This window comes from Crocodylus porosus, unplaced genomic scaffold, assembly GCF_001723895.1.
Source record: "Crocodylus porosus isolate Cpor-Errol unplaced genomic scaffold, CroPor_comp1, whole genome shotgun sequence".
Lineage (NCBI taxonomy): Eukaryota > Metazoa > Chordata > Crocodylia > Crocodylidae > Crocodylus > Crocodylus porosus.
The window spans coordinates 269,170,119-269,183,879 of NW_017728886.1; the positions used below are offsets into that span (position 1 = coordinate 269,170,119).

Below are 13,761 nucleotides of genomic sequence, written 5' to 3' on the forward strand. Positions count from 1 at the left end.
AGGGGAAGGGTCACCTCCCTGGATCTATTCATCATGCATCTGCTGGTGCATGGTAAAGTGCAGTTAGCTTTGCGGATGATGTCGTCACACCGACAACTTGTGTTCGTCTTGGATCCACTGCGACTCCGAGATCCCTTTCCTCTTCTGTGCAGCTGAGAGGGTCACTGCCCAGCCAGTCGATGTGCTGGATGTTTTTGTGCCCTAGGTGCAGCACTCTGCACTCATCCTCCTTGCACTGCATCCTATTGTGCACTGCCCGCTTTTCTAACCTGTCCAGGTCTGCCTGCAATCGTTCCCTGCCCTCCCGGGTGTGCACTTCACCGCACAATTTAGTATCCTCCGCAAACGTGGACCGAGTACACGTCACTCCCTTGTCCAAGTGACTGATGAAGATATTGAAGAGTACAGGGCCAAGGACTGAGCCCTGCGGGACCCCGCTGCCCGCATCCCTCCAGGTCGATACCGACCCATCTACTGCCACGCTCTGGGTGCAACCCCCGAGCCAATTGGCCACCCACCGGACCGTGTACACATCCATGTCACGGCCTCTTCATTTATTGATGAGAATGGGACGAGATACGGTATCGAAGGCCAAAAACAACATCCACCTCTACTCCTGCGTCTAAGCATTTTGTGACCCAGGTTGGTCAGGCATGATCTGCCTGCTACGAATCCATGCTGGTTTCCCAGCTGCATTATTTTTCCTGCTGGACTCCCACAAATATGATCCTTCATAATCTTTTCAAAGACCTTTCCAAGGATGGAGGTGAGACTAACTGGCCTATAATGACTCAGATCCTCCTGCCTCCCCTTTTGAAAATAGGGACCACGTTGGCCCTTTCCCAGTCTGCCGGGACCTGACCTGAGCACCATGAGGTCTCAAATAGCCGTGCCAGCGGCTCTGCTATGACACGGGCCAATTCCTTCAGTGCCCTTGGATGCATCTTGCCCGGCCCTGCCGACTTGAACACGTCCAGTCCATCCGAGTGACTCTGCACCAGGTCAGCGTCGACAGTCGGTGGGCTGGCGTCCCTCTGATGGCCATCTAAGAGCCCATTAGGAGACTCGTCTTGACCCTCGTTCAGGAACACCGAGGCAAAAAACTCATTGAAGAGCTCAGCCCTGTCCCCCCCATCTGTCACTAATTGCTCCTGCTTGTTTGGGAGGCATCTCATGCTGCCCTGAGCCTTCGTTTTACTCCCCACATACCTAAAAAAAAAAAAAGACTAGGCCTGGGAATTAAAGGATTGACACCGCCGATCCAATAAATGACAAAAAAGCTTTATTCACTTAGGACTATTTACTATTAAAGGAGCCTAAAGCAAAAGTCCAGTATGTTTATCTGTAAAAGCAATAGCAATACAGGCAAAGAGGTGCTTTCACTCTTTTCAGCTTTTTAAGGCATGGATCCGTCGCTGGAAGATCAGCTGGACACGTAAGTCTTGCCTTGAATGGTTTCTCACTCCTGATAGCTGCTTCGTTCCTCTTAATACCCTATAGCTCCACGTTTTCAAAGCATTTTGGGTAGATGAGTGAAAAAAACAACCAATCATGCAATAATGAACAGGAAGGTCCTGTTTTCAACTGTTCGTTATTCGTTATTGGAAAGGCCCAATTTTGAGAGATGACCTTACTCGGTAACAAGAGATTATCAAACCCTGCTGAGTTGGAGCGTGTCAGGAAATGAGTTAACGACCAGAAGAAACACACAGCGTTTTTCAAGACTTGTCCTTGGAAGATCAAGGGAACCACAGAGGAAAAACAAAAGTAAATCAGGAGACAACTATCAAGCCCCATACGCAAAATGTCCCTTCCTGCACATAAATGTGAGTTAATTATAACGAAGTATATTTACCATAGTCATTAATCAAGGATAGACATTTAACACAGTCAAATGCCAGACACATGGGAGCCTGTTTAAAATCACCAGAGGTGTACTAAGATAAGCTGCAAGCGACACCTCGTGAGTTTTTTTTCTGAAAATCCTAATGGCAAACTTATCTCGCCTTGTTCTGTGCATTTGTCGGTGATATTTTGTAGTATAATTTTTATGAACTCAACTTTCCCAGTCAGCGGACATCTAGTCCAACCCTCTGCTCCAAGAGGGACCAGCCCCGATCACACCATCCCTGCCAAGGCTTTGTCTATCCGGGGTCTTCAACACGTCCCAGGAGGGAGATGCCTGGGGGTTTAGCAGGGTCCAGTGTGGTCAGGAGAGTTGGCAGAGCCAGGAGGAAGAAGCTACCCACGTGTTATAGCTGATCTTGGCAAGAGTGGGGGCATCTGCCAGGAGGGGAAAGGAGCTTCCAACCTCAATCCCACTTCTTCCATTTATGGACCCCCATATTCCTAACACAGACAGTCTGGCGGGTGCCCATCTATGTGCACAGGCTGGTTTGAGCTTTTGTTACCTCCGGAGGCCTGGACCCAGTGATCTGTAAGGTCTCTCGCAGCCTCTAACAACTATGAAACTTTGGGCCTGGAATCCGCTCAGCCTTTATCGCCTTTTCTGCAGAGGAAAAACTGAGGCACGCAAGCCTTTGAGGCATTGCAAGGCACAGGGTAATCCCTCGGTGGCTTTGTCCCCCTCCTGAAGCCTAGCCTTTGACTTACACTCGTGCTTTGTAACGGGCCGAGTTTGTCGTGCATCATATCCGGCAGGCCCTTCGTGGAGGGAAAGGACAGGGGGCAGCAAATGGGGCCACGCAGAGAAACCAGAGCTGGGCACGAAGGTGAGGGATGGCGTGGAGAGCGGGTGCATTAGGGTGATGGGGCATGGAGAGTAGGTGCTATGGGTGATGGGACAAATACAGAGCAGAAGTCTAGGGCCCAAGACGCTGCACCGACGCTCTTCTTACCCCCTCGTTTCAGCACAGAAACAAATACGCGATGCATCCAGGGTCAGGCAACAGCAGGAAAGGGGTTTATTCAGGCCTAGTGCCCACATTGGTGCAGTGGGGCATGATACAGCTCATCCGTCGTCTATAGAAGAAACGTTAGCCAAGGGTTAGAGGAAACGATTTAGAAAACAGCAGAATCCAGCTGCCTGGGGAGAGGAGAAGAGAGGGGCGGGGAGGCGGGGGTGGGCTTGCATGGCAATCATGCGTTCCTGGTATCTGGCATTTGTACAGATCCATCGCGTGGAAACATCTCCGCCGCGGCGGCACCCCGTGTGGGAAGGTACCCGGTAAAAGTTTTCCCTGCGAGTCCAACTACAGTTGAACGAGCCCTATCACCTGGGAAGATGGGTTAAAAACCCCACCACAGCATCCTCCACCATTTCCTGGTAGGTGCAGTTGGGTTTGTCTGTGGGGGGTGGGGAGGTCTTTATCCATCTGAGCTTCCCAAATCTCGAGTACCAGAATTAGACGAGGCAACTTTCTAGATCTGCCGAGCCGCGAAGTGGGGCACCTGGTCACCAAGTGAGAGAGGAAATATTGGCTATATTGGGTCTGGGATAGTACTTGGAAGAAAGGGCACCATAGGTGGTCACAGCCCGAGAGAGCTTTGCACAAAGTGGGTGGCTGAAGCCTCACTGGGGGAGCTCGGGCTCTTCAGGGCAGCAAATCCTTTCTTCCCAGGCCCCGTTACGCGCCGACCCGGAGGATGCAGATGATGCTGGCCAGGATGCCCACGGCCATCACTGTGTAACTGGCTTTCACGCTGCCGGCCCCACTGATGTTGCACAGGAAGGAATCGCAGCATGTCACAGAGGCCGCCGCAAGCCCGATGTTAATCCCAGCGTTTGGGCAGATGGGTGCACAGCCCTTGGAGATGCTCTGCCCAGACTGGCTGCCTTCACAGGAGGAGGAAAGAGAGAGAATCAAAGTTAAAAAGTCCCCTGGAGTTCAGGTAACTTGCGGGGGGGACGGCTGTACTGAAGGAGCTAAGGGAGCATGAGCAATGGGGAATGCACGTCCTGCTACTTAATCGATTTAATCTCAGCGGGTTCTTGTTCGTCAAGGATGCCCAGCTGCTGCGGTCGTTGCTGCGATGCTAGGCATAGGACCCAGGGCAGGAAGAGGGTCCCAGGGCACTTGCAGGCTATTGCACTTGCAAGTCTCTCTTGCACTTGCAGGCTATTGTTAGGACAAGGACTCCCCAAAATCCCCACTTCAAACCCTCACGCGCATCTAAGGTTAGGAACAGATGCTGCATTTGGGCAAATTGTGGCTGGGTTTATCCCAGAACAGAAATCTCCTGGGATTGACGTGTACACACAATCACCCTTCCAATCGGGGTTTAGTGGGCGCCCAAATGCACTGCCACCTTTCTGCCATCGACTCAGTGTAGACCCAGGATAACAGTCCAGACAGACTCTGCAGGGCCCCAGGAGGAACTGTTAGTACTTCTTCTCCCATGAACCCTTTCTGGATTTATCCCGGGAAAACGGCAGAATTGCACTTTGTCCTGGGGTAAAATGGTTCATGTCATGCAACATGTTTGCAACCTAAAAAGCACAGTACCCAACATACCAAAATAAGCCAGGGGCTGGGCCCAGAGCAGGGGCTACAGAGGGGGCTCCAGCCACCCCACATTTTGCCGTAGCTCCCTCCCAGCGCTGCCCCTACAATCCCTGTCGGTGCATCTCTACCGATACCGGTATCAGCCCCCAAAACCTCTAATCAGTGCACCCCTAGAAGATGCTCAGAGAAACCTAGGCAAAGGGCCCTAACCTCTGCTATGCAAAGCTGCCATGGTTTAAGGGAAAAACTCCTGGCTCCTAACGTGGTGACTGGTATGACCCTGTATGAGATCCAGGTACCTCTGGGTTTCTAGTACCAACATCGGTGCAGGGCAAAAATCCCTGGCCTGAGCTGTGACCAATGACCCAGTGCCTCAAAAAAAAGGTAGCAGCACTGCCTGAATCAGTATCCTTAGCCAGGCTTCAGCCCTGCTTCCTTTTGTGCATGCACACCCCGCTGTGCCTGTGCGTCCTCCCGTGCAAACATGAATGCAAGGAAACCTCTTGCCTGCATAGGAAGTGTGTGTCTTAACACTGCCTCCTGGCTTATTTCTGTGCAATGCAAGGGCTGCGGGTCACGGGTGGCAGGTTTTGAATGGCCTGTGCAATGGCAGTACACTTGCCCCCATTTCTAGTCAGGGGCAAGCTGGACCCAGCTATAGGGCACAACCTCCCTTCCCAGGAGAGCTGCGGGGTCAGGCAGCCGTGCCCACTGCTATATGCTGGGGTGACAGAGCCAAAGCAGGGGGCTGGCAACCATCATTCCCCTCCACAGAGCAAGGCCATTCCCCGCCTGCAGACGAGGAGACAGGCAGCCATCCTTTTATCCCCACTATAAATGGTGGAGAGAAGCAGACACCTTGCCCAAAGCTGGTTGTGGAGACAAGGCTGCAAATAGGCAGCTGAAAATCCCTAAGCTGGATGCCTCTTTCCTCTTCCCTCCCCTAAGGTCCATGGAGGGAGGAGAAGGGGACATCGTTCCCATGTCCCCGGGGTCCTGCCCCTTCACCCGGACCATGGAGGCGCTACCACACTTCCATGCCGTGGCCCCTTCTGCACAAGACGTGCAGCTCCTCCTCTGAAACCTCCCGCCTCGTTGTTTCCAGGAGCAGCAACCCCATCTGGGAGCAGAAAACAGAAGCCAGGCAAGAAGAGGGGCCCAGACTCACCGACGCTCGCGCTGAAATAAGTCGTCACACAGTGATTTTCCCCTTCGTTGCATGTCACTGGCGTCAGACAGGCCCAGTTGGAGGACGCGTCCTTGCAGGTGAAGCAAACCAGCAAGTGAGCTGCAACGGGAAAGCATGTGTTGGTTCATCCCCTTCTGGAATCATGCACTGCCCTACGGTGTGATAGTGCAACTGGAAATGGCTCCAAATTACAGCAAAAAGTGTTTGTTTTTAAGGCTAAAAACAGACAACTGGTTTAATCTGGGCCTGATGAGTTTGAGATTTGACTCGCATCAAAATAGGGACAGCTGTTCACACATGAGGCCATCTGGATACTTCAGCAGGTATTTAATGTGGGCTAACTGGCCTTGCCCATCGCCAGATCTCAGTCAAACCCGTTATCTGTTTTGAGTAGTTTGAACTGTACAGGCCTAAAGCTGGGACATAAGATCTCTCGGTCACCTCGGACTACCCCGTTCTCCGTGCCCATGTAGCCACTGTCTCCTCCAAGAGATGTGCCCCCCAGACCCTAGCCAGGAAGCATGAGCTCTGCTTTTTGCAGGTCAGTTGAAAATAAGGCTGAGATTTTAGTGGGGCTCAGGGTGAGACACGATGGCAGACCTGGGCTCTGCACGGGGCCATGCAGTCCTGAGAGGACTGATCTTTTAAATATATATGGCCATAAGAGCACAACTGTGTTGGGGCTTCTGGCTATAACTTAGAGTCCTCCCCTATTTTTATTGCTGAGCACAAAGATTGCAAACTCGTTAGGCAAGGGACTGTCCTTTTGTTCTGTGTCTGTACAGCACCGAGCACAGCAGAGTCCTTGCTTGTGCCTGGGCCTGCTAGGGGCTACCTGGCATAATAAACACAAGATGAATAAGATACTCTTATATCTTAAAGGCATTGATAATTCGGGCGGAAATTTTAAAAACAGTGAGAAGAAAAGCATCTGTGACTGATGCAATTACATTCAGGAGGATACCTGAGGTCAGGGCAGACAAGCAATGTGAAGAAATAATTATAGATTTCATATATTTCATAGACATCAGGGCTGGAAGGGACCTTGGGAGATCAAGTCCAGCCCCCTGCCCAAAGGGCAGGAAGTCAGCTGGGGTCACAGGATCCCAGCAAGATAAGCATCCAATTTACTCTTGAAGGTGTTCAATGTAGGCGCTTGAACCACCTCCGCTGGCAGACTGCTCCAGACCTTGGGGGCTCAGATAGTAAAGAAATTCTTCCTTATGTCCAGCCTGAAGCGGTCTTGCAGGAGTTTGTGACCGTTCGACCTCGTCATCCCCTGGGGCGCTCTGGTGAACAGACGTTCCCCCAGATCCTGGTGGTCACCCCTGATAAACTTATAGGTGGCCACCAGATCACTCCTGAGCCTGCGCTTTTCCAGGCTAAAGAACCTGTTCAATAACTTCCACCCCCACAACTTCCTATCCAGCATATGTAGTCACATCTTTCATTGTCTGACTGCGGCTCCTGGCTGCAGGGACTGGTTTCTCAGCAGGTTTCCAAAGCGCTTTTAGGTACCCCGAGCATTGCAGGGTAACAGAGTCGCTGGTCAGACTCAAAACCCATGGAGGCTGATGGAGTGCCCCTTACTGAATCAATCAGGACTGGTGGTAGAGGCAATATCTTTTATTAAGCCAACTAAATTTTTTGCAAAAAAAAAATTCTTGCAACTTTTTTTTTTTTTTTTGCAAAAATCTTGTTGGTCTAATAAAAGATATCGCCACCACCAAGAGTCCTGATTGTTTTTTCCTAGAAACCAGTATGGCTACAACCTGGGTACCTTACTGAATCAGCCATGCCTATAGGCCTACTGGCAAGCACTGGATAAATGGCTCGATGAGCCAAGAGTAAATTGGATGCTTATCTTGCTGGGATCCTATGACCCCAGCTGACTTCCTGCCCTTTGGGCAGGGGGCTGGACCCGATGATCTCCCGAGGTCCCTTCCAGCCCTGATGTCTATGAAATCTATGAAATCTATGACCCTGAAAGGGGATCCAGCATGTACCAGACAGGGGAAAACGTCCTAGGGTCGTCGTGCTCTCCCCTAGCGCCCCCTACCGTGCCAAGTCGGTCTGCGATGCACCCTCAATCTCGCCTGCCACGTCTTTGATGCCAGTTATGTAATTAGGGAGGCTGCCTCTTCAGTTCCCTGGACACGGTTATCCTCCTATATATTAGCCCAGCTCTGCTAACGGGTGTTCCTGGGCACCCCGGCCTTGTGGGCTATGCGCAGCTCCAACCACCCCTGTACCACGCCCCAAGCCTCGCTGATGGACCGGAAGTTGTTTGGTCTATCTCACTCTCTGCGCCTTCTCTAGCGGTCAGGCCCTCCGCAGCCTTGTCTCTCAGCCGCACCCCACAGGCACTTGGTCTTTCTGCAGCCCCCTTTCTGGGCTTCTCGCTGCTCCTTTGCTCTGGGGTTACCGCAGCCTTGGGGATCAGGTGGCCATAGCTGTGCCTGGCTCCAACTCTCCTCCTGGGGGTCTCGACCCCCCTCTGGGCTCAGGCAGCCTCAGCCTTACCTGGCCTCCGATTCTCCATTCCCCTTTTCCTCGGGGCTGGGGTCAGTGCACCCCCGGATGCTGCGCCCGCTCTGGCACCGGGGTCCCCACGCTACCGTGGAGCCCCTATGAGGCCTCCTCCAACCCCTAATAGCCTCACCTGGTGCTCCAGTTAAACAACAAACACCAAACACAAGCCTCTGCACTATAACTTAAATGCAGGCCTTATGACTAAAACATCCTCTGGGCCACACCACAAGTGCTCCCTCTCCCCCCCGTATCACCAGCTGCACCCACCTTCACACTTTCCCCTTTTTCCACTCAGGGCATAGCTCCTTCTCCTCTGGTCGCAGGCAGGGACCCCCTTGCCTGGCCTCAGCCAGGCCTGCCCCTTCCGGTCAGCTCACTCAACAGGTGTGAGCCCCGAGCACCTCCTGGTTGCCCCTGGGTGGCCATTCCTACGCTTCAAGTAGCAGGCACCTTAGTGCCCTGCTACACAGCACAAATGCGACTCCCGGTTGATTGCCCCGAATGATGCTGGCAGGTCTGGTTCTTCAGCCTGCATGTTTAAGTCAGTGCCACAGACTCAGTGATCTGACAGGCAAGCTGGGTACATACGTGGTCACAGATAATCAAGCTCCCTATGCCAGCTTGCCTGTTAGCTTGGTAGCCCACAGCTTTCACCATCCTTAATAACGTGTTTTTCCTCCCTGCGTCCCTGATACGTTTTACAGACGGGGCACAGAGACATGGAGGGAAATAAGTGACGTGCCCCGGGTCACAGAGGCAGTCTGCGGCAGAGCAAGAAAGAGCACACACGTCTCCCGAGAGCACTGCGTTGTTAATAGTAACAGGAGAAGTACTCGTAGATATAAATGAAGACATGCATGCCTACATTTGGCCGTAACGATAAACACCTCAAGTGGGCGTTTCTGCTCATACTAATGGCTGATATTGTTTTTTCTCATTTATTGTTGGGTATATTTTTTTAAGGGTGATTTGACTTGTAAATGTCTAGCTAGCCCAGGTATCATCCACGTTCCCAGCACAGCATCCCTAGCCCATCCCTGTTTAATGGACTGTTGCATCACTTAAGTCGCGCGTCTCAATTTAGTCCGTAAACACAATGAGACGCGGATCGTCTCTGAATGGGCGTGTACAGTGCCTGGCACCGTGCGGCCCTGAATCATACTTGTGGCTTCTTCCTGCTCTTGTCATCCCCATAACAAAGGATCATCCTTGGCACTCAGACAAAAGAGAAAAGGAAACAAAGGGCCCATGCTAAATGCCTATAAATAAAAAACCTGAAGGAGAGGGAAGCATTATTTAAGGGGGGTTAAAACACAGTGCATGCCGGAAGAATAAAACAGAAGAGAAACATCCCAAGCAAAAGGAAGGGAAGGCTTGCAGATAGCAGATAACGGAGCCTTTTACACAGGGGAGATATCTGAGCTGGAAAGCCTGAAGAGTTAGACGTTGCAGCGGAAAGTTTTAAGACTTCAGTAAAACTGGGCGGAGTAGGGGGTCTGGTTTGCAAAGATAAGGGCACAGCATGAAGCCTTTGAAAGCCTCCTCCCAAACTCAGAGGAGCAAAGGGAAAACTCCCGCTGCCTGCCCTCGCCGTCAGATGAGACTTTCTGCCCAAACCACCTCTAGCCACCGTCATTTTAGCTCATACACCACCTAAAGCAAGCTCAAAACCCCTGTGCAACAGGTGAGCAAACAGCTAGCTAAAGAAGGAGGGTCTCTGGGGGGCAAAGGGAATACTCCCATTGCATCCATAACCACCCGTCTTTGCCTGATCCCAGAGGGGTTTTTGGAGCACGCCGCGTCGTGCAATAACTCTTGCCGTGGGCTGAGTTTTACCAGATAAAACTGGGACATGCCAACTCCCTTATCCTGAATTGGCAGAAATTGTGACGCAGTTAGATATTATGCTAAAAACTAAAATCTAGAACAAATGGAGACTTCTGAGAAGCTGGATGGCGGCTTCTCGCTACAGACCCCGGGGACTTGGCCATGTCTTGGGGACATTAGAGTTGCCATACGGGGTCAGACCAAAGGTCCATCTATCCCAGAGTGGCCAGTATCCCCATTTCCCGCACCCAAGCCCAAATGGTTGAAAGTGAATTAGTTTCCTTTTTTCCTGGCATCTAGTGATGGTCTTGGGTTGACTCACATAATGCATCAAAGGAGAAACACCTTGCAGTTACCTTAGGAGAATTAAAAATCAGTCCCGCTAGCAAGGAAGTGCACGGCGGGACCTTGTTGAGTTGACCGCCCGCTGGTTAACAACCAGAGCCTGTTCTTTTTAGGCTTTGCATCAAACCAAAGCCCATTTCTCAGGTGCTTTTTCTCTTTGGAGACTGCCTCTTCCAGGCTGAGACACCCCCAGGACTATTACTGCCAGGGAATCAACTAGTGGTGCCCACCGGACCCTGGATTGCGACTCTATCGCCTCGATAAAAGCACAACGCCGGATCCAAGCCTCCTTCTGCATTCAGTGCTGCAACTTAATTAGATGCAATGCCTTTATTTCCAATGGACTCCGCTACCCCTGAGAGCAGATTCAAATGCCAGCTTCTTTAATGGATGAGACAGGCCAAAAGCAGCTGCAAGGAAAAGGATGCTGAGAAGCACGGCTCCCCCATGTTATGGGTCCCAGTCGTCGGAGGGCATGTCAGAGCTCTTTATACGGACATCATAAGTGACCAGCCCCTGGTCTATACGTGTAACAGAAGTTCAGTACACGCAGACTGGCTTAAAAATGGCAGAGCCCAGCCCAAAATTTGCTCACCAAACTACAAAAAAAACCCAACCTAACTTAGATCAATTTTGCCTTGGGCTTTTTGAATGTCTGTACCTAGGAGCTGCCTGGGCAGGACTTTGAGGCTAGCGACCATTCCCCTGCCTCCCCTGCCCTGAGATCATGCAGCGGATGGACTGAACAGGAGACCCAAGTCTGATCTCAGGGAAGGCGAATCCCTCCCTGTGCCTGATCCCAGCTGTTTTCATCCCCTTCCCAAGCTGCAGCCCAGCCAAGCCACCTCCTGCCACCGACTGCTGATGCTGAAAAGCCTCCCTGAATCCCTGCCATGTCTAGCTGCTTCCCCAGCTGTCTGCCTCCCCTTCTGCGTTGTCTTTGTCTGGCCCAGAGAAATGGCTTCGAGAGTCTCACCTGGCTCCACACACAGGACCGCAGCCAGCAAGGCAAAGAGGAAAGCCTTCATCTTTGCTAAGCCTTCAAGACAGCGGATGAGGCAGCTGCTCCTGGGGGCAGTTTGGGTGGCAGCTCTTGCAAGCAGAGCCTGCAAAGCCTGGGTGACTTGTGGGAGGGGACTCCAGGGTGATGGAGGGGGAGTCTGCCCACGTGAATGGCTTCTTTTTTTTTCCTGTGCTTTAACCCTCTTTCAAAAGCAGCCAGGAGAAAAGCAGGCGGTGACTTGCGGGTAGGAAATGCGAAGGGGTTTGTTTCATTTCTCTTCTCTGACACCGGCGTCCAGGAATTGGAGCAAATGCCAAACGCAGTGTGCATGCCAGAGGTTTTGCTGGAACAAGGCAGCTCTTCCACTGCACAAATCCAAGGCAATTGCACAAATCACATTCTTGAGCTATTGCCAGCTCAGACCTCCCCCACCCCGCCACCCCTGGGTTAGGATAGAAACCGGGGCACGGACCCCGCCTCCCCTCCAGGAAATAAAGATGTGGTGTTAGAAATGAGAGAGATGAAGAACTGCAGGGCCCCCAGGCAAAAACATCGCATGTTAGCAGAACAAATCTATCCCTTACATCAGGCCAGGGCATGGCGAGCCCAGGGCTTTGCACCGGACACAAGAGCCCCGAGTGTTGCACCCCAGGTGCGGTGACCCTCGGGTCCCTTCCAGGCCTGGAGCGATCGGGGGAGGCCCCGTTGCAAAAGTGGGCTGAGCACAGCTCCATCGTCCAGTCTGTGTGGCTCGACCATGGGGCAAGTCTGCTCCTTCCCAGATCCATGGGCCGGGGCCAGACAGGGGACCTGGGGAGCGTCTGGGCGGTGGGTGGGGACCGAGCTCGGCGGTTCTGCCAGGGCAGCTGGTTTTGATAGAAATCTTCCCAAAAAGAAAAATGGTAAGTTGCTCTTGGCTTGTTCCCCGCTTAGGACAAAAGCCCCTTGACGCTGCCCCTTTTCCTCCCACCCAAGCTGGGCTTTGCCCCATGGCAGAGCTCGTGGGGCTCATGCCAAGCCCCCTGGGATGGGAGGTTTCCCCCTTCTCTTCGCTGGAGCACAGGGATGTCCTGTGGCTCGTCCTATCCTTTCTGCTCAAAAGATCCCTGCAAATTTTTTTTTCTTTCTTTCTTTCTTTCTTTCTTTCTTTTTTTTTTTCAAAAATATGTATTTCTATATATAAGAATAAATATCCATATAACTCCACCTCCAACACTGCCTGTGGTTTACTCGGCAGGTCAATGCAAACTTTTTCACGTGCAGAGCCAGGCGCTGGGCGTTTATCTGAGCCCGTGCATTGCAAGGGAGGGAGGCCCTGTTTTGTTTGCAGCTTGGCCTGCTCCTTCTTCCACCGCTTCCCCCACCCCCAGCTCTGCAGGCATCCCTTGCTCCGGCCTCTCCCAGCTTTCCAGTGATTTACAACTTCCCCCGTCCTTTTGTGTATTGTTCAGATGAGGAGCCCTGCTCTTTTCTCATTCCAAAAACCACCATCAAAATCCCACTGAAATATAAATGGGATCAGCCAGCTGCCATTAACCCCCGACAGTCCCAACTTTGGTACTTGTGGCATGCAATTAAAATACTCAGTCCAGATGATTTCCCATGCAACTGTTCCTTTGCTAGTTTTCAATGCACTTCCCCCTCTGGCTTCTTCCTTTGTTTTGTTTTTCTTCTGCTTCAGGGACTTTGAGAAGGTCAGTAACAGCACAAGGACTCTATTTCGGTTATCAAGAGACAGTCGAGGAAAACCCAGCTGGTTTTCCTAAAACTGAACCTGAAAATAGGGGTCACTGTATGTGTCCCGTTGGCGTACAATAGGGATAACGTGGTGCCGTGGTTTGGGGGTGTCATGTAAGGCTTGCATGGCAGGGGCTGGGGCAGAGGAGGAAGGAACAGCGTGCTTCACGTTGCCATGCCCCCGGGAGAGATGCATCAGCCCCTGCCTTTTCCTCCCCTCCCAGCCCCCTGGCAGACTGGTTTCTTCTCCTCTCTGCTCCAGAGCATGGAGGAAAAGCAGATTTATTATTTTTTTTAAGGAAAAACATTCGTATCCCAAGTCAAATCATCCAAATTAATTCCTAATCCATGCGAGTCATTCAAGGCTTTCCCCTGCCAGGAAGAAAACCGCCTTCAGGGGAGGCCCAGCTGCAGGAAGGTGCTTGACACCCGATTCACCCGGTACCTGCCTGAAGAAGGGCGACTGCACCCAAAAACTTGCAAAGACCTTTTTTCCAGCTCCTCAATTAGTCCGATAAAAGATACCGCATCCACCCAACGAACCTCGCCTGCCAGCTGCAAGAAGGGTAGCAGAAGGGAGCAAGGGCAGTCTCTCCCCAAACCCAGGAGCCACTTCTGGAGACATCTCTTCCCCCCATAACAGGCCCCCACATCCCACTTCA

At 52.0% G+C, this 13,761-nt stretch overlaps 1 protein-coding gene across 1 annotated transcript; it reads right to left on the bottom strand.

Annotated features, from left to right (window-relative positions):
• Nucleotides 1-1,265: 1,265 nt before the first annotated feature.
• LOC109322480 (lymphocyte antigen 6E-like) lies at nucleotides 1,266-11,519 on the bottom strand. The gene is made up of 3 exons (XM_019553535.1): nucleotides 11,336-11,519; nucleotides 5,635-5,754; nucleotides 1,266-3,796 (listed from the first exon to the last, which is right to left on the bottom strand). The coding sequence occupies exons 1-3, from the start codon at nucleotides 11,385-11,387 to the stop codon at nucleotides 3,588-3,590; spliced, it is 381 nt and encodes a 126-aa protein (XP_019409080.1). The 5' UTR covers nucleotides 11,388-11,519; the 3' UTR covers nucleotides 1,266-3,587.
• Between the last annotated feature and the right edge of the window lie 2,242 nt (nucleotides 11,520-13,761).